The sequence below is a fragment of the Geotrypetes seraphini genome, chromosome 5, assembly GCF_902459505.1.
Source record: "Geotrypetes seraphini chromosome 5, aGeoSer1.1, whole genome shotgun sequence".
Classification (NCBI taxonomy): domain Eukaryota; kingdom Metazoa; phylum Chordata; class Amphibia; order Gymnophiona; family Dermophiidae; genus Geotrypetes; species Geotrypetes seraphini.
Window position 1 is genome coordinate 15,688,783 of NC_047088.1, and position 20,733 is coordinate 15,709,515.

A 20,733-nucleotide genomic window follows, 5' to 3' on the forward strand; every position below is an offset into this window, starting at 1 on the left:
AGGGATACTGAAGCAGCAGCATCATTTGCAAGCCTTGGGAGTGGGGGGATAGAGGGGTGTCAGTCCCAACTGGTGTTCAACTGCGATACCTACTGACCAGATTTAGAACATACAAATACTGGCCGAGGACTGTCATTGCAACTGGATTAAACAGTTCATAGACAAAAGCGCGCGCCGACAACTCAGCGCAGACAACTGAGCGCAAGGTGGAAGCGCGCTGAAGAAAAACAGTATTTTAAGGGGTTCCGACGGGGGGTGTTGGTGGGAAAAAACCCCCCCCCCCACTTTACTTAACAGAGATCGCGCCGGCGTTGTGGAGGGCTTGGGGAGTTGTAACCCCCTCATTTACTAGAAACTTAACTTTTTCCCTCTTTTTTAGGGAAAAAGTGAAGTTTTCAGTATAATGTGGGGGGTTATAACCCCCCAAACCCCTCCCCAATGCCGGCGCGATCTCTGTTAAGTAAAGTGGGGGGGTTCCCCACCAACACCCCCCCGTCGGAGCCCTTTAAAATACTGTTTTCCTTCGGCGCGCTTCTGCCTTGCGCTCAGTTGTCTGCGCTGGGTTGTCGTCGCGCGCTTTTGACCTGCCACCGGATTAAACAGTTGCAAACTGCAGGAAAAAAGTAGTTAACTCTTGGTGCAGTGAACCTCCAAAAAGAACAGCTCTGATTGGACAAATTCCAAAAAGAAAAGGCGAACACTGCAAGGCATACTCTCACTATAGAACAAAAACAAATGACCGTTTGCTAGTTTTGAGTATTTTTATGCCTTCAGTGGAGAAATACAGGAAAATTACTGCAGATATACGTGTAGATAGAAAATAGGAGTACTGGGTACCCAATGGTCTTACCCCTTCTTTTGGATCTGAGTGAAGGTTTCCACCAGCAGTCCCGTGCCAACATCTTCTTTTGTCTATCAAAGGCCAGGTCTGGAGGTTCTGAGTGAACAGAGAATTGCAATGAACCAAGAACTGAAACATGCAACAACTTCAAGATCACAGTTGATAAAATGTACAGCTTGTGTCTTCATGCAACCCTAATGTGCGGCAAAAGAGCAATAACTTAGCAGATCACACACACTGATCAATTCAGAAGTGACAACCAAACACCTATAAAGACATCTGCCACCAATTAAAATTTAAGTAACCTTGCAAATCAAGGATACTAAAAATGTGTTCAGATAAATCAATAGCTAGTTAGAAACCAAATGGTTAAGATCGTCTCACATTCATACTTAAAGTTCCTTTGGGAGTAAAATAATTTTGTAATCGTTTTTTACATATAGGTTCATAGGAATCGAACACTGCAGTGTTCCCAAGGCCATCAGCATGACAACTGTGTGAAGCATGACTGCAAGACTGAATCTAAGGAAGAAGATTTTACAAACAGACACAGGAATGGCAGAAAAGTGCATATTTTCCATTAAAAATGTAAACTTGCAAGAATCTAAAGGAGTGAAGAAGTAGCCTACTGGTTAGTGGACTGGTAGGGGGACCTGAGGAACTGGGCTAGATTCCCACTGCAGCTCCTTGGGACTCTAGGCAAGTCATTGAACCCTCCATTGTCACAGATACAAAATACAAGAAAGTGCCTGTATAAACAGTAATATATAAACTGCTTTGACCGTAACCACAGAAAGGTAGTATATCAAGTCCCTTAGGGGGAAAGACTTATTTATATGCATAAAATAGTTTTTCATAAAATTCAACTCTGATCATCTTTACATGAACACCCCAAAATCTTAAGCAGAATTGCTTATTCCACTGTCTTCCAGAAGCTATAATTCAGAGCCATAGTTTTACCCAAGTAATTATCTGTAGCAGTCAAAGTACAAGTCTAAGGTGCACATGGCCCAATTTTTTTAAAAAAAATTCTGCAACACATACATATGTTCAAACTGCAAAATATATTATATATGCATGGTCATTTAAATGGAATGTCACTGTACAAGGAAGGGGAAAGAGAATGGGACTGGTATACCACTTTTTTGGGTTACACATTCAAAATGGTTTACATATATACAGATACTTATTTTGTACCAGGGACAATAGCACTGTGATTTGATCTACCACTAGGCCAGTGATGGCTAACCTTTTTGAGCCCGAGTGCCCAAACTGCCGCACAAAACCAAAGAATTTCCTCAAAGTGCCAGCACGTCAATTAAACCTTAATAACAAGATTTTAGTATCTAAAAACTCTTTATAAAGTTGCCTGAACTATGTAACATCATTTTTAAAGGTTGGAATCTTTGTATTGTCAGAGAATCAATTTGATTCACAATCCTTTGGTTTTCATTTCAATTTATTGGCAATTTATAATGTTTTAATGATTTCATTCATGGGCCGAATACACACATACTTTTCTCTGTCGCCGCACTCTTTGACCAAAAGATTTGTAAGCCTGCAACCACCTCAAGGTAGACTCTTTCAGCAGCTCCCCTCCCTCCCCAAGTCAAAATGATCTACCAACAATAAAATTTTAAAAACACAAAGCACGCTGTACGCAGAGAAAATGTTAATTATCATTTATATTCCGCGGGTTTTCAAAGAGGTCAAGGCAGATGACTTTATGCAATGTCACCTCAGTAACAACTATACAAAAATAGACAAATATTCCCCCTCCCTTTTTACTAAACCGCGATAGCGGTTTTTAGCGCAGGGACCTGCGCTGAATGCCCCATGCTGCTCTTGAAGCTCATAGGCTCCCTGCGCTAAAAAACGCTATTGCGGTTTAGTAAAAGGGGGCCATAGTGCAAAATATAGACAGCATATATAAATTCTCAAAACGGACACATTTTGATCACTAAATTGAAAATAAAATCATTTTCCTACCTTTGGTAATTTCATCAGTCTCTGGTTGCACTTTATTCTTCTGACTGTGCATCCAATATTTCTTCCCTTTTTTCAGCCTCCTGTATGCTTTCTCTCCTCCAGACCTCATTCCCTCCCCAAACTTTTTCTTTGTTTCACCCTGCCCCCTTCTTTCTTTTTCTCTCTCTCCATACCCCCTTTCATTCTGTATGTCTGTCTTTCTCTCTCTCTCCGTGCACCATTTTTCTTTGTTTCACCCAGCCCTCTTTCTTTTCTTTTTTTTTGGCTCCCTGTCCCCCCCTTTCTTTCTTTCTCCTTGCCCTCCCTTATGTCACTACCATTGGGAAAATGCTGCCACCGCCACTGGGGAATAGGCTGCCACTGCCGCTATCGGGAACAGGCTGGCGCCGAGTTCCCCCTGCTTCTCTTCCCCACGGGGCCGACCAACTCTCGCCCCTCGACGTCAATTCTAACATCGGAGAGGACGTTCTGGGCCAGCCAGGCAACGATTGGCTGGCCCAGAACGTCCTATCCGACATCAGAATTGACACGGGTGGCGAGAGTTGGTCGGCCCCACAGGGAAAAGCAGGGAGAACTTGGCACCGGCCTGTTCCCAATGGCGGCGGTGGCACTCAAGTGGCTAAATAGACGCAGTTTGCCAGCCTAGGGAGAACACTGGAGGGTGGCCAGCTGTGCACCCCCTTGGGGCGTAAAATCGGGGCAGACCGCCCCCCACCCCCACCTTGGTATGCCACTGTCTGTATCTCACTCCCTCCCTATGACCAAAAATTCTCCTTTCTTCTATTCCCCGTGTACACAACCATCTCTTTCCCTCCCTTCCTCTCTCCCAAGTCCTTGCCTTCTGTGTCCAAAAACACATTCCCTCCCCCACCTCAGCATCTCTTTCCCTCCCTTCCTCTCTCCCAAGTCCATGCCTTGTGTCCAAAAACCCATTCCCTCCCCCACCTCAGCATCTCTTTCCCTCCCTTCCTCTCTCACAAGTTCATGCCTTGTGTCCAAAAACCCATTCCCTCCCCCACCTCAGCATCTATTTCCCTCCCTTCCTCTCTCCCAAGTCCATGCCTTCTGTGTCCAAAAACCCATTCCCTCCCCCACCTCAGCATCTATTTCCCTCCCTTCCTCTCTCCCAAGTCCATGCCTTCTGTGTGCAAAAACCCATTCCCTCCCCCACCTCAGCATCTCTTTCCCTCCTTTCCTCTCTCCCAAGTTCATGCCTTCTGTGTGCAAAAACCCATTCCCTCCCCCACCTCAGCATCTCTTTCCCTCCCATGCCTTGTGTCCAAAAACCCATTCCCTCCCCCACCTCAGCATCTATTTCCCTCCCTTCCTCTCTCCCAAGTCCATGCCTTCTGTGTCCAAAAACCCATTCCCTCCCCCACCTCAGCATCTCTTTCCCTCCCTTCCTCTCTCCCAAGTCCATGCCTTCTGTGTCCAAAAACCCATTCCCTCCCCCACCTCAGCATCTCTTTCCCTCCCTTCCTCTCTCCCAAGTCCATGCCTTCTGTGTCCAAAAACCCATTCCCTCCCCCACCTCAGCATCTCTTTCCCTCCCTTCCTCTCTCCCAAGTCCATGCCTTCTGTGTCCAAAAACCCATTCCCTCCCCCACCTCAGCATCTCTTTCCCTCCCTTCCTCTCTCCCAAGTTCATGCCTTGTGTCCAAAACGCACTCCCTCCCCCTTTTGTGTTCCCCGTTTGTCTCCCAGCCCATCTTAGCAACTTTCTCAGCAAAATGTAGCTCGAGCCATGTAGGCTTGTCTTCTATTTCCTGCCTGTCCCGCCGCACACACATAGCCGATCGGAAATCTTCCCCGACGTCAGCGCTGACGTCGGAGGGCAGGCTTTGCTTAAGCCCTCCCTCCGACGTCAGCGCTGACGACAGGGAAGATTTCCGATCGGCTGTGTGAGCGGCAGGGCAGTCAGAGTAGAAGACGAGCCTCGCGGCTCGAGTTATATTTAATCCCGCGGGTCCCCCATCATCCCCGTTCAGCTCTCTCTCCTGTGCACCCCCTGGTAGTACTGCCCTGATGGCGGCCCTGCGCGTGCGCAAGGCCTTCGCGTGCCATAGGTTCGCCATCGCTGCACTAGGCCATTCCTAATTTTACTAATTACACATGAAGCATGCCATTATGAAACTAAAAGAAATCTTATTAAATTTTACTCTGTTGCCGTTAAGTGTTACCCCCTTCTTGCAGGTGGGCTTTTGGAAGGTTGCTTCAAATACTACTACTCCAACTCCTTTCCTTTGAGAAAAAAGTTAAGAGAGTTCTTCAATGTCCATTAGTGACCCTACTGTCCGGCATAGTTTTGTGTCATCTGCAAACTTGATTATATTACTCGTTGTTTTCTCTTCCAGGTCATTTATGAAGATATTGAACAAAATGGGCCCAAGAACCGAGCCCTGGGGCACACCGCTTGTCACCTTTTCCCAGTCCGAGAACTTCCCATTTATGCTTACCCTCTGCAATCTGTTCTCCAGCCATCTACCTATACATCTTAGGATGTCCCCCTTTATTCCATGGCATTCTAGTTTTCTCATAAGCCTTGCGTATGGGACCTTGTTGAATGCTTTCTGAAAGTCCAAGTATATTATGTCCACCGGGTTTCCTCTATCGATGTGTTTGTTCACCTTCTCAAAAAATTGTAGCAAGTTCGTCAGACATGACTTCCCCTTCCTGAAGCCGTGTTGACTGGCTCTCATCAGATCATGATTATCCAAATGTTGCACTATACTATCCTTGATTAGTGTTTCTACCATCTTCCCAGGAACCGACATAAGACTCACAGGTCTATAGTTGCCTAGTTCACCTCTCGATCCTTTTTTGAAGATTGGGATGACATTTGCTATCTTCCAGTCGTCTGGTATTTGACCTGTTCTGATTGACAAATTAGCAAGGGATTGTAATGACTCTCCTATTTCTACCTTAAGTTCTTTTAGGACTCTCGGGTGAATTCCATCCGGTCCAGGGGATTTGTCACTTTTTAGTTTGTCGATCTGATTGTATATCATATCCAAGTCCACATTCACTGTGGTGAGGCTATCCTCATCTTCTCCCTTGAATACTTTCTCTGCTTCGGGCAGTAATGTAGTGTCCTCCTTGGTAAAGACAGACGCGAAGAATGAATTTAGCCTATCAGCAATCTGTTTATCTTCCTTAATGCACTCTCGTCTTCCTTGGTCATCTAGAGGGCCCACTGCCTCCTTAGCTGGTTTTTTTCCCTTTTATGTATCTAAAAAAGGGTTTGAAGTTTCTAACCCGTTCTGAGCTTCTGGGAGAACGGGATAGAAATTGAAATAAATAAATGCATGCTATTTGTTCTGAGTTCTGCAGTGAAAGGGGAGGAACTGTACCCGATGCCTGCACACACGAGCTGAGCTCCACTTAGCAGTAACAAGGGAAAAAACCCCCAAAACTTTCAGCCGAAGCCTCTTTTGCTACAGTCAATTTGGACACAGCTGTTATGCATGTGTGTTCCACGCCTATGGTCAGGACGCAGCTGTTAGCAGTGGGACACACATATATAAAACACACAAACGGCTCCTATTCAAGCAAAATTCAAGCTACAGACAGCTTCAGACCTGCCAGAAATTTTTACCATTGAAAGGTGGGCTTACCCCGCTGTGTATTACAAGGACTGCTCATTTCACTACTACTGAGCTCCTTGTAATGTTATTTGCATAGGATTCTCAGTGGTTGCTACTGCCATTGGTAAAAATCCTGCCCCCCAAGAACCCTTTTGTGCATCAGAGGCTGAGCTACCTTGAAAGTAAGACTGGCTACAATCAGGGCAAGCTATTTGAGCATTGGGGTCTAAATAAACAAAATGTTCCTTTATGTTGTCCAGGACAGAAAATCATTGCCTAGCAAACTAGTATGGTGATAGCTTGCTCAAGCCAATTACTTGACTAGAAGGTGGGAGGTGGTGGGAGGTGGTGGATCTCAAGGGGGGATCCCCCAGCCTGGCGTCATTACACTTTCTTGGCAGGGGACGCAGGATGGGAGTCAGAGGGCTGGAGTACCTCTGCCATGAGCTCTGGTGTCTGAGATGTGGTGCTGGAACACGAGTGGTAACACCTGGAGCCACTAAAATTAGAGCAACCAGATCCTTTGGAGCAGGGCTGCTCAATTCCAGTCCTCGAGATCTATAGGCAGGCCAGGTTTTCAGGATATCCAAAATGAACATGCATGAGAGAGATTTGCACACCAAGAAGGCAGTGCAGGCAAATCTCTCTTATGGATATTCATTGTGGATATCCTGAAAACCTGGCCTGCCTGTAGATCTCAAGGACCAGAATTGAGCAGCCCTGCTCTGGAGGGTCTGGGTCTGCTATCAGGCAGGGTCATAGGGCAACCAGATAATTCATGATATCGACCAGGCCCTTGCCAAAAATAACTGCCCTTAAAGGTAAGTCTTGCCAAAGCAGCCTTGAAAATGGAATCACTAGCCTACTGTCTAATTCAGAGCATTCTGCGGGCAGAAATGGAGAACGTCAAAACCTGCATAGGGTCATATAAAGTGGCAGTCACACAATCCAACCCAGCCAAAAGAAACTGAGAATCTACAGCCTAACTCTCCAGGATGCGCAGACGAGATAGACGGGCGCATGTGACAAACGCCGTCACCAAAGCAGCTGCATCAAAAAGCATCCAGAGGACTACATCCACACGGCAGTCCTGCATATCTGTAAGCACCACATCACCTTCCCTTGGAAGAGAGGTGTGGTTAGGCATCTGTGCAACCAAAGAATCCATACTAGGCTGATCCAAAAGCTGCTAGCACTCCAGTGCCAGAGGGTACAAACGAAACATGGTCCTCACCATCATAAGAGCACATTTCTGAGAGTCACATTGCTCCGATATTAAATACTTATATCAGGGTGTGAGTGGAAGGAACCGGTTGAATGATCATATGCAACTCCTGCAGAGACTCAAAGCAGTGTAGCATACAGTCCCTGGTCTCCCATCCTTGGAAGTGCTGCACTTGTAAATAAGGGGTCAGCTAGCTGATAATCAGCGTAAGGATCAGGATCAGGTAGATCAGGAACAATGGCTGACTGAGACAAGGACATGCCCATAGAAGCAACGCTATTGAGAGACGCAGCTGAGGTGGAGCGGGACTGCGCAGAGGCAGAACGCCTGCTTTGAAATGCATTCCACAACTGTTTCAGAAATCATGATAAAGTTTCCGGCTCCTGGGGCACATAGTCACCCTCCAATGACTTTAACTATACATTTCGCAGGCTGCAGAGGGACCGCAGTCTTGTACACAGAACTATTAGCCATGTCGAGTCCCAAAATGAAGAAAGCTGCCCCACTAGGCTAGCCATGCATGCTCAGGGGAGAGGCTAAGCTTTGCACTGCCACCCCTCCCGGCTGTGCCACGCAGCACAACGCTCCTGAAGCGCCAAATTTGCGCAATCCTGGCAAAAATTCACATTAGGAAAGCCTAAAAACTCCAGCCTAACAAAATTTGAGGCAAAAATTGCAGATTTTTCAAAAGCAGGGACCTTTTGAAAAAAAAGATCGCTATAAATCCAAGATGGCCACACCTATAAAATTCGCACCAATATTGCAATATTTTAGGATTTTTCAGGTGGGGAACACAGGGGAACATGCAGAAACCTTCAAAACCCCACTTTTCAAACCTTTCCCGATGCACCTCACAAGCTGTGATAGCCTTTACTAATTGTGACCTGTTTGTGGATCTGCGCTGCAGCCTGCCTCAGCTCTTTTACAGTAGCTGGATCAGAGAATCCCTGCCTCATGCTGGGAATGCCTCTGCAATGCTGATCTTCGGGCTGCCAGTTAGACCCTATGCCTGACTGCACCTCCACCCTTGCAGATTGACTGAAATGCACTGGGACTGGCAGAGGTGAGAAGATGCAGACAGCACCCTGCAAGAAACTGCTGAGCCTCCTATGAGCACACAATAGCTTGCGTTCAATCCCTGCTTAACAGAAGCTGAGACAACTGCAGGGACAGCCCTGAGCTCCAAAAAAATCTAAGCAGGCTGGTTAACAGATACCCACTGGGAATAGCCTGTCAGCTACAGAGTGACGTTTGTGTGTTCTTAATGAAGGCAAAGCTGAAGAAATGCTCCAAGCACAAGAATCCTGAAAAAAAAAAAAAAAAGGACTAAAAACACAGAAAAAAATAAAGAGGAGACAGCAGAATAAATACACTCTTGCTGGCATGTGTGCAGTAGGAAAAATGTGTAGGTGGAGCTAAGGAGCTTAGTGAAGTACAGAAGAGGCACAGAGAAAAATCCGAACTGGATTCCTTCTGCAGATGGCACGCGGCCATGGGGACTCAACCCACTTGTCTAGAATCTCTCACCTATTGCACTGGAAATACAATTGCATTACTCCTCTAAGGGCTCCTTTGATCAAGCAGTAATAGAGCATTTTACCGTGGGCCGGCAATGTAAATGCTCCAACGCTCATAGGAATTGAATGAGCATCTGAGCATTTCTCTCGCTGCTTGCTACCACTCTACCACTGCTTGATAAAAGGAGCCCTAAATCTTTCTGAATACATTATTCCTGTTGGCATCGATATTAAGAGAGTGAGGATTTCTCTAGAGGAAAAGCAAGCATCAGAATTTCAGTAATTGTCAAGAAAGCCAGTGACAGAAGCCTAACTTAACCATTTTTATAAAGACTTGTGATCTGTAAAGAAAAATGAAGCACATGAAGTGAAGCAGACGGCATATGCTAGCAAAGGTTGCAAGGGTCTGCTTTTCTATTTTTGGTCCATTGAGAGAAAGAATGGCTTACATCTTACCTTTGCAGCATCTAAGAAGTACCTTGAATAATTTCCCCTAAAACTATGCCATGTACTTCGTCTCATAAAGCTGTGTGGAATCTGGATAAAAAGAAAAAACACACAATTCAAATGTTAAAGAGTGGGTATAATAGCAAGCAAAAAAGGAGTATAGAATTACTTTTAATTAATATGCTCTTCAAAATTTGATTATCAAAATACCAGCATATATCTTCAAATGTTCAATAGTGTCCATAAATATAGCATTAAAAAAAATTTTAATGTGAAAAGTGCTCAGTGTCCTTTGTCTCCTGCACAGACGGTGCCACTAAGAGAACAAGTTTGGGACCATCCAAACACTCTTCCGTCCCAATAGAAACCAGTTATTACAACGGCTACTTATGGAACTGGAAAAGGTAGCACTTATCTTATATTGGAGGTAACTGATCTTGTTCCTTCATCACAATCAAATAGCTACCCATCTACATCCCCACCCGCACCCTCGGCTCAGAAAAGGAGATACGCCTATGCATTCCCCCTGGAAGGTCCCTCCTCTCAGAAACTGCCCGCAAACGCTCCTACAGCCACTTCATTCCCCACCTCTGGAACCAATTCCCCCCTCAACTCAGACTACAGAACTCTTTAATGACATTCCGGAAAATGGTAAAGACCCTCCTCTTCAACTAAAGGTCGCCCTCAGTCTACACCCCTCCCCTTAAGCCCCACCTCTACTCTTCCTCTCCTTTCTAATCTCCCCTCTAATTTCTATACAGTCCTCTCTCAGCCTGTACTCAAATAACTTGTATTTAAACTAATCTACTTATATTTAAACTACTGCTCTTAATTTGCTGTATAGTCCCTGTATTTAAACTGCTGCACAGTCGTGTATGTCCAAACATTTAAATCTACTGTATAATCTTGTATGTCCAATTACACTCCATTGTAAATGTTGACTTGTAGACCGTTCTGAGCTACTGCGAGGACGGGATAAAAATCTAAATAAATAAATTATGAGCACACATCAGTCACTTTAAAGCACAATAGCAAAGAGACATTCTTGCCAGGCCACTATTTGCTTATGATGAAGGAACAAGGTCAGTTACCTCCAATATAAGATAAGTGCTACCTTTTCCAGTTCCATAAGTAGCCATTGTAATAACTTGTTTCTATTGGGACGGAAGAGTGTTTGGATGGTCCCAAACTTGCTCTCTTAGCGGCACCGTCTGTGCAGGAGACAAAGGACACTGAGCACTTTTCACATTAAAATTTATTTTAATGCTATATTTATGGACACTATTGAACATTTGAACATATATGCTGGTATTTTGATAATAAAGAGAGGGTATATTCAGTTTCCAAAGCAATACTTAATTTTCTATTACAACACATAACATCAATGTGAGGAAAAAAAATAGGCCTGGCTTAAGCCTAAGGAGGAAAGAAAAAGCACATAACAGGTGTAAGATTCTCGGTTCATAGTCAAAAGCGCGCGGCGACAAAGGCGCGCCGAGACAACTGAGCGCAAGGCGGAAGCCCGTGCCAAAGAAAAACAGTGTTTTAAGGGGCTCCGATGGGGGGTGTTGGTGGGGAACCCCCCCCACTTTACTGAATACAGATCGCGTCGGCGTTGTGGGGGGTTTGGGGGGGGTTGTAACCCCCTCATTATACTGGAAACTTAACTTTTTCCCAACCCATATCTCTTCTTCTGTCTTCTTGTAATCAATACTTCTCCCACTGTTATCCTCCACTTTGACCCCCCACTTACCCAAGGCCACCCTGGGAACCGGCTTCGCTTCTCCCTCAAGGCCACCGGTGCTGCTCCCTCCCTTCATGACCGAGATCAGTGCTGCTGTCCACCTCCTCCCCCCACTGACCGGTCAATGTTATGCCGATTTTTAAAAAGGGCTCCAGGGGAGATCTGAGAAATTACAGACCGGGAAGCCTCACTTCGGTGCTGGGCAAAATGGTAGAAACGATTATAAAAAATAAAATTGTGGAACACGTACACAAACATGATTTAATAAGACGGAGTCAGCATGGGTTCAGCCAAGAAAGATCTTGCCTCACAAATTTGCTTGATTTCTCTGAAGGTGTGAATAAACATGTGGATAAAGGTGAACCGGTTGATATAGTTTATCTAGATTTTCAGAAAGCTTTTAATAAAGTTCTTCATGAGAGGCTCCTGAGAAAATTAAAGTGTCATGGGATAGGTGGCAAAGTTCAGTTGTGGATTAGGAATTGGTTATTGGATAGAAAACAGAGGGTAGGTTTACAAGGTCATTTTTCTCAATGGAGGAGAGTAAACAGTGGAGTGCCGCAGGGGTCTGTACTGGGACTGGTACTATTTAACTTATTTATAAATGATCTGGAAATTGGAACGAATGAGGTGATTAAAATTGCAGATGACACTAAACTGTTCAAAGTTGTTAAAAACATGTGGATTGTGAAAAATTGTAGGCGGACCTTAGGAAATTGGAAGACAGGGCATCCAAATGGCAGATGAAATTTAATGTGGACAAATGAAAAGTGATGCACATTGGGAAGAATAACCTGAATCAGTTAAGGATGCTAGGGTCCACCTTGGGGATTAGTGCCCAAGGATCTGGGTGTCATCGAAGACAATACGATGAAATCTTCTGTGGTGGCAGCCAAAAAAGCAAATAGGATGCTAGGAATTATTAAAAAAGGGATGGTTAACAAGACTAAGAATGTTATAATGCCCCTGTATCGCTCCATGGTGTTGCATTCAATTCAGGTCTCCTTATCTCAAGAAAGATATAGTGGTGCTAGAAAAGGTTCAAAGAAGAGCGACCAAGATGGTAAAGGGGATGGAACTCATCTCGTATGAGGAAAGACTAAAACGGTTAGAGCTTTTCAGCTTGGAAAAGAGACAGCTGAGGGGAGATATGATTAAAGTCTACAAAATCCTGAATGGAGTAGAATGAGTATAAGTGGATCGATTTTTCACTCTGTCAAAAATGACAAAGACTAGGCAAAACTCAATGAAGTTACAGGGAAATACTTTTAAAACCAATTGGAGGAATTTTTTTTTTCACTCAGAGAATAGTTAAGCTCTAGAACGCGTTGCCAAAGGATGTGGTAAGAGCGGATAGCGTAGCTGGTTTTAAGAAAGGTTTGGACAAGTTCCTGGAGGAAAAGTCCATAGTCTGTTATTGAGAAAGACACGAGGGAAGCCATTGCTTGCCCTGTATAGGTAGCATGGAATATTGCTACACATTGGATTCTGGCTGGGTACTGGTGACCTGGATTGGCCACCGTGGGAACGATCTACTGGGCTTGATGGACCATTGGTCTGACCCAGTGAGGCTATCCTTATGTTCTTATGTACCATATGTGTGCCGGAGCTGAAAGTGCCTGCCACTGGTTCTATGCTGGGCTGCTGTGAGGCCTTGAGCATCTGCGCATGCTCAAGGCCTTCTGGCTTTCACCCTTCTGGCTCCGAGAATCTTAATGTATATTTTCTTCAAACCGCTTAGAACCTAACGGATGTAGCGGTATATAAGAAATAAATTACATTACATTACATTACATCTGTGAACAAATTATGGGTGTCCATAAGGGACATTGTTGTACTGAATACATGTTTTAAAAACACTGGGAGTTTTCTGGGGCAAAGCAGAAAAGCACAGTTACTTACCGTAACAGTTGTTATCCGGGGACAGCAGGCAGATATTCCCACACATGGGTGACGTCACCGACGGAGCCCCGCAGCGGACAGCCTCGAAAGCAAACTTGCTTGAAGATCTCGAACTTTCGAGTGCTGCACCGCGCCTGCGCGCGTGCCTTCCCGCCCGAACTAGGGGGCGCATCTCCTGAGAGGATCCTCAGTTCAGATACCTAGCCAAGAAGCCAACCAGGGGAGGTGGGAGGGTTGTGGGAATATCTGCCTGCTGTCCCCGGATAACAACTGTTACGGTAAGTAACTGTGCTTTATCCCAGGACAAGCAGGCAGCATATTCCCACACATGGGTGACCTCCAAGCTAAGTAAAAGGGGATGGAGGGAGTTGGCAATTTACGAAAAAAGATTTTGCAAAACAGATTGGCCAAATTGGCCATCCCTCCTGGATAAAGTATCCAGACAATAATGAGAGGTGAAAGTATGAACCGAGGACCAAGTGGCAGCCTTGCAGATTTCCTCAATAGGAGTTGATCGGAGGAAAGCTACAGATGCCGCCATAGCTCTAACTTTATGGCCCGTCACTCGACCTTGAAGAGGAAGACCAGCCTGAGCATAACAAAAAGAAATACACGCAGCCATCCAGTTGGAGATGGTACGCTTCGATATAGGACGACCCAACCTGTTTGGATCAAAGGATATGAAAAGTTGAGGAGATGTTCTGTGAAGTTGAGTGCGTTGCAGGTAGAAAGCCAAAGCACGTTTACAGTCCAAGGTATGAAGAGCCGCCTCTCCTGGGTGAGAATGAGGCTTTGGAAAAAATACAGGTAGAACAATAGACTGATTGATGTGAAATTCTGAAACGACTTTAGGCAAGAATTTAGGATGAGTACGTAGAACAACCTTGTCATGGTGAAAAACTGTGAAAGGTGGATCAGCTACTAGCGCTTGTAACTCACTGACACGACGAGCAGAAGTGAGAGCGATGAGGAACACAGCTTTCCAAGTGAGATACTTAAGATGAGCTTTGTCAAGTGGTTCAAAAGGAGGTTTCATAAGTTGAGCTAAAACAACGTTGAGATCCCAAACCACAGGAGGTGGTTTACGAGGAGGATGGATATTGAGAAGGCCTTTCATAAAACGAGAAATCATAGGATGTGCAGAAAGGGATATTCCATCCAAAGGCTGATGAAAAGCAGCAATAGCACTAAGGTGGACTCGGATAGATGTAGTCTGAAGTCCAGATTGTGATAAATGAAGTAAATAGTCCAGAACTGATGTCAATGAAGCAGCTCTGGGTGGTAGATTATGTGTAGAACACCAAGCAGAGAATCTTGTCCACTTTTGACCATAACATTGTCTAGTGGATGGTTTTCTGGAAGCAAGTAAAATCTCTTGAACAGACGGAGAGAATTGAGAAAAGTCTGTTAAAGAGAAAGGTACCAAGCTGTCAAATGTAGAGACTGTAGATTGGGATGAAGCAAAGCTCCTTGATTCTGCGTGAGAAGAGAAGGAAAAATTGGTAGAAGTAGAGGCTCCCTGGTGCTGAGTTGAAGTAGAAGGGAGAACCAAGGTTGCCTGGGCCACCGAGGAGCTATCAGAATCATGGTGGCATGGTCTGATTTCAACTTGACCAGAGTCTTGAGAATTAGAGGAAACGGAGGAAAAGCATAAAGGAACTGATTCCTCCAGTCCAGGAGAAACGCATCCGCTTCGAGACGTTGAGGAGTGTAGATGCGGGAGCAAAATTGAGGTAGTTTGAAGTTGAGAGGTGACGCAAACAGGTCTATCTGCGGAGTACCCCAACGGGCAAAGATTTGGCGAAGAGTAGGAGAATTGAGTGTCCATTCGTGAGGTTGTAGAAGACGACTCAATTTGTCCGCCAAATAGTTGTGTTGACCTTGAATGTAAACTGCTCTGAGGAAGATGTTGCGGGGAATCGCCCACTGCCACAATTTCAGAGCCTCTTGACAAAGGGAATGAGATCCTGTCCCTCCCTGTTTGTTTACATAATACATGGCTACTTGATTGTCCGTACGTACTAGAATCACCATGTCGTGAAGTAGATGTTGAAAAGCTTTGAGAGCATAGAATATCGCTCTGAGTTCCAACAGATTTATAGAACACCTCCGGTCTGCTTGGGTCCAGAGCCCCTGAGTGCAAAGACCGTCCACATGGGCTCCCCATGCGTACATTGACGAGTCGGTTGTGAGGACCTTTTGATGAGGAAGAGGGTAAAACAGTAAACCTTTTGAAAGATTCAAAGAGAGCATCCACCAACGGAGAGACTTCTTTAAAGAAGGAGTGATGGAAATCAGTCGAGTTGGTGGATCCACTGATTGTTGCCATTGCGATGCCAGTGTCCATTGAGGAATGCGAAGATGAAGCCTGGCAAAAGGAACTACATGAACTGTAGAGGCCATGTGACCGAGCAGAATCATCATTTTTCTTGCTGGAACAGTGGGAAGTTGGAAAAATTGTTGAGAAATTTGAATGAGTGCATCCTGACGTGGTTGCGGAAGGTATGCTCTCAGATTGATAGTGTCCAGAGTTGCTCCTATGAACTGGAGAGACTGAGAAGGAGTCAGCTGAGATTTGGGAAAATTGATGTGAAATCCCAGACTTTGTAGAAAAAGAATAGTCTGTTGGGTCGCTACAATAACCCCTGTAAGAGAGGGAGCTTTGATGAGCCAGTCGTCTAGGTATGGAAATACTTGGAGACCCTGGTTGCGAAGAGCTGCAGCTACAACCACAAGGCATTTTGTGAAAACCCTGGGGGAAGAAGCCAGTCCGAAGGGGAGAACTCTGTAATGAAGATGAAGATTTCCCACTTGGAATCTGAGGTACTTGCGAAATGTTGGATGAATAGGGATATGAGTATAGGCCTCTTTGAGATCGAGGGAGCACATCCAATCCCCTTGATCCATCAAAGAATACAGAGTTGGCAGAGTGAGCATTCGAAATTTCTCTTTGACTAGAAATTTGTTGAGAGCTCTGAGATCCAAAATCGGTCGCAAATCCCCCGTCTTTTTGGGAACTAGAAAATAACGGGAGTAGAATCCCGAGTTCCTTTGAGATAGAGGGACTTCCTCTACTGCTCGAAGAGAAAGAAGAGCTCGAGCTTCTTGGAGAAGAAGAGGAAGATGCGACTGGTTTGAAAGACACTCTCTTGGATGGCGATCTGGAGGCACCTGAAGGAGTCGAAGAGAGTATCCCTCTCGTATGATGGTAAGGACCCAGAGATCTGATGTTATGAGCTCCCATTGGTGATAAAATGTGGACAGGCGACCCCCTATGGGGAGGGGAGAATTTGGAAATAGAGAAATTTGAATGCTCAAGTTGAGATTGTCAAAAAGACTGAGCAGGCTTAGTGTTAGCAGGAGTCTGAGATTTTTGTTGTCGTTGTTGAGGAGGAGGACGACGAGCAGGAGGTCTAGAAAAAGCAGGAGTTGTTTTCAGTGGATAGCGACGTGGAGTTTGTTTGAAACCTCTAGTTGGTACAGTTTCAGGTTTTGGACGGATGAGGGAAGCAAAAGAGCGCTCATGTTCTGAAAGACGCTTTGTAGCTGCCTCAATAGAGTCATCGAATAATTCATTCCCTTGACAAGGAAGATTAGCCAATCTATCCTGAAGGTTAGGATCCATGTCCACTATCCTCAACCATGCTAATCTACGCATGGCTACTGCAAATGCTGAGACTCTAGACGAGAGTTCAAAGGCATCATAGGAGGCTTGTAGCATGAAAAGTCTCAATTGAGAAAGAGTCTTAAGGATATTTTTAAATTCTGAAAGACGATTGGTAGAGATGTCCGGGTGAAAGGAAGACAAAATCTTTAAAAAGTGATTGAAATAGGACGTAAAAATGTAATTATAATTCAAAACTCTGTTTGCCATCATAGAATTTTGGTATAAACGTCGCCCAAATTTATCCATGGTACGGCCTTCCCTACCAGGAGGGACTGAAGCATAAATTTTGGAGGGATGTGCTTTCTTCAATGATGACTCTACTACCAGAGATTGATGAGAGAGTTGAGACTTTTCATAACCTTTAGATGGAACCGTCCTGTAACGAGATTCCAATTTAGATGGGATGGCAGTGATAGAATAAGGAGTCTCCATATTGCGAGTGAAGGTCTGCTGGAGAACAGGAGTCATAGGCAATCTGAGTGACTCTTTAGGAGGATGGGGAAGCTCCATGTCCGCCAAGTACTCAGGAGTATATTTAGAGTCTGAATGAAGGTCCAGCTTGAGGGCCTGGCCCATATCAAAGATAAATTTGGCAAAAGAAACTGATTTTGGGTCAGATGATTCTTCAGGAGAGCCACTGCGAGATTTGTGTTGTACTGAGTAGGATGGAGAATCCTCTCTAGAGTATGTGGAAATGTCTGATTCCATACGCACAGTGGGAGAAGAAGCTGTACTGTGAAGTGGAGTAAGAGAATGTTTCCTCTTCAGACCCCTGGATGGAGAAGTACCCGGTGTACGAGGCACAGACTGAGTCGAGGTATGTGGAGAACTGTCCCGACGGACTGGCTTCGATGGGGTTCTGGATCGAGAAGGGCTTCGAGTGGAGGCTCGATGTCGAGAACCCTGCTTCGTCTTCGAAGAACGAGACAAAGAAGCCTCGGTATCCAACGTCGAAGATTCCCTCCGAAGCTTGGAGGTCCCATGTCTCGAATGTTTCGACCGATGCTTCGGAGGAGGTGAGCCCGGAGACGACTCCGATGAAGAAATGTTTTTCGGTGTCCGGGATCGGCTTCGAGAGACTGGAAGCTCCGGTTGAGTCACAGGCTGGTCAACTCGAGGCAAGGTCGAGGACGGGACCAGTTGAGCCACTAAAGAAGTAATTTGAGTGGTGAGGATAGATTTTAACATGTCCTCCAGCATCGGCACCGAGACAGAAGGTTCTGACCTCGTATGTGCAGCAGTACGCTCCGAAGAGGGCGACCTCGAAGGTGAGTATTCCCTTATCTTGGAGGTACGCTTTGAAAGTGGTCGCGCCGAGGACTCTGGTGGCTTCTTGGATACGGCACCTGAAAGAGAACTCGGAGACTTACCCCCCGTAGAAGGCTTCGTGGAAGACGTCGTCTTCGAAGTCAACGAAGGAGAAGAGGTCGAGGCCTTCGAGACCGAAACTCCAGCCGGAGTCTGGGTCGAGGCCTTCGAGACCACAGGCGTCGAAGTCGTCGGAGTCGAGGCCTTCGAGACCGGTGCAGCCGCCACGGTCGAGGCCGGCTCCGAAGATTGCTCCATACCAAAAAGTTGGAAAAATTGAGCACAACGCCGCCGAAAAGCTCGTGGAGTGAGGGTAAAGCAGCGATGACAATCTTCTGGGGAATGAGAGGAACCCAGGCACTGTAAACAACGGCAGTGGGGATCGGTGACCGAAATCACCCGATTACACTGTCGACAGCGTTTAAACCCGGTAAGAGGCCGGGACATGGAAAAAATAAAGTCCGTGTCGAACGAAGGAGCCTAGGCCTAGGCCCAAAGCTCGACGGCCGAACTGAAAGGAAAAAAGAATAACTTTTTTTTTTTTTTTTTTATAAGTAAAAAGAAAATAAGAAGAATAAATGAACACAGCGACCGACTTAAAATTAAAGAAACAGCCGCGGTGATGAGAAGGCAATGCTGCAGAGAAAGAAAACGTGTCTTCTTGTCTCCGCGGAAATAAACGAACTGAGGATCCTCTCAGGAGATGCGCCCCCTAGTTCGGGCGGGAAGGCACGCGCGCAGGCGCGGTGCAGCACTCGAAAGTTCGAGATCTTCAAGCAAGTTTGCTTTCGAGGCTGTCCGCTGCGGGGCTCCGTCGGTGACGTCACCCATGTGTGGGAATATGCTGCCTGCTTGTCCTGGGATAAAAAAAAATAGGCTAGACATAACCAAACATTTTTATGGTGAAAAGTGTCTGAGACCTAAATGGGGTAAGTGGGGCAAGGAAAAAAACCAAAGAAAACTTAAAAATGTTGAAAAACACGTCTGGGAAAATAAAAAAGGGAAGAAGCAGAGACCACTTGCCCCATGCCAGCACTTGAACACAAAATGCTAGCACAGAACACTATAATAGTGATAAAGCTGTGTAAGAGGAAGCAAAAAGTGTCCTTACTGCTCTGCAGAAAACACAAAACTGAGGTGGTTCCATTCAGCGATAGCAGGCAGGAAGGCACACACATGCGCGATGACCCACTCTTAAAGGCTTCTGGAATGGTCACTGGGGAGCAATTCCCATGCATGGCCCTACTGGAGGTTATCACCCATCAATCAGAATAACTGCATCTTGCTAAAGCTGCAACACAAATACTGGTAGCATTCAACTCAGCTGACTCAAGAATATACTGAATGTGGAAACCTGATGAACATTATCAAGATGTGGCTCTCTAGGTAAATCATTTGCAGAAAATGAGTAAATGAATGCATCACCAAAGAGACCAAGGAATATAATTATAAACGCCAATACCTTGCAAATCCAGTCCATAAGAACTCTCAACAGATTTGCTTTTCACAGTATCTGCAGTGAATATTCATGAGATACATTTGCATAAATTTGATCTACAAACCAAAGTTAATTTGCATATAACTTGATACCCTGCAAAGCAGATCTGTTGGGGGTTCTCAGAAACCAGATTTTGGGAAGCAGATAAAAGCAAATGAGTATAAATAGCAGCATTTTAATAAAATTCAAATATCTCAATATGCCTCCATAACAAAGTTGTGACAAGATAAATTCTGCTATAATAAATCCTCTCAAATCAGTTTGTTCACCGTCTCTTCTTCCATATGGGCCATTATATTCCACAAATCCAGTGTTGTGCTGGAAAAAAAAGCAGACTGCTCCTTTTCTTATCTAATCTAAATCTTAGACTTATTTACCTACAAAAATGCACTTAGCTTATAATGATTGTGTCTTGTCTTCATATAAGCTAAGTGCTGTTATGGTGTCATATATATATATATAAATTATTTTAAGAAATACTTGATTAAAAAATAAAATATAAAAAAGATATAAACATTAATAAAAGTTGGACCGACAAAGAACATAGGCATTCGGGAGTTTAGTACCGATTGCGGGCTGAAGGTACACACACATGAGAAATATACCTTAAATGGTGGTGTAGTTTAATATAAGTGTGGCTTGCCTTAGAGAATGACACGGTGAAAAAATTGGTCCCCGTCACCGCCCCGTCCCCGTCTCACCATCCCCGTCACCGTCCCGTCTCACCATCCCCGTCCCCGTCTCACCATCCTCTTCACCGCCCCGTCACCGCCACTGCCATCCCATTCACCGCCCCGTCACCGTCACTGCTGCATACATAAAAGCCTCAAACGGGTACGATTTTATATACTTTTCTAATATCTCCCCTATGTATCTGCCATTGCCCCCCCCTGTGTCCATATTCCATCCACATGGCATGTCCCCTTTTTGTCTCTGTCCCTATGCCCCAATGCACATAATTTCCCCTCTTTCTGTTACCTTCCTGTGTCCAGATTTCCCCTATCTTCCTCT

At 45.2% G+C, this 20,733-nt stretch overlaps 1 protein-coding gene across 2 annotated transcripts in view; it reads right to left on the reverse strand.

The window, feature by feature from the left end:
- The window catches only part of ABCB7 (ATP binding cassette subfamily B member 7), a 177,075-nt gene that overhangs the window by 141,573 nt on the left and 14,769 nt on the right, over positions 1–20,733 (reverse strand). For both annotated transcript variants that reach the window (XM_033945786.1, XM_033945784.1), the window contains exons 2-3: positions 9,613–9,693; positions 851–937 (exon numbers count right to left, since the gene is read on the reverse strand). In XM_033945786.1, coding sequence (XP_033801677.1) covers positions 851–937; positions 9,613–9,693 — 168 coding nt within the window. The remainder of the gene's footprint in view (positions 1–850; positions 938–9,612; positions 9,694–20,733) is intronic.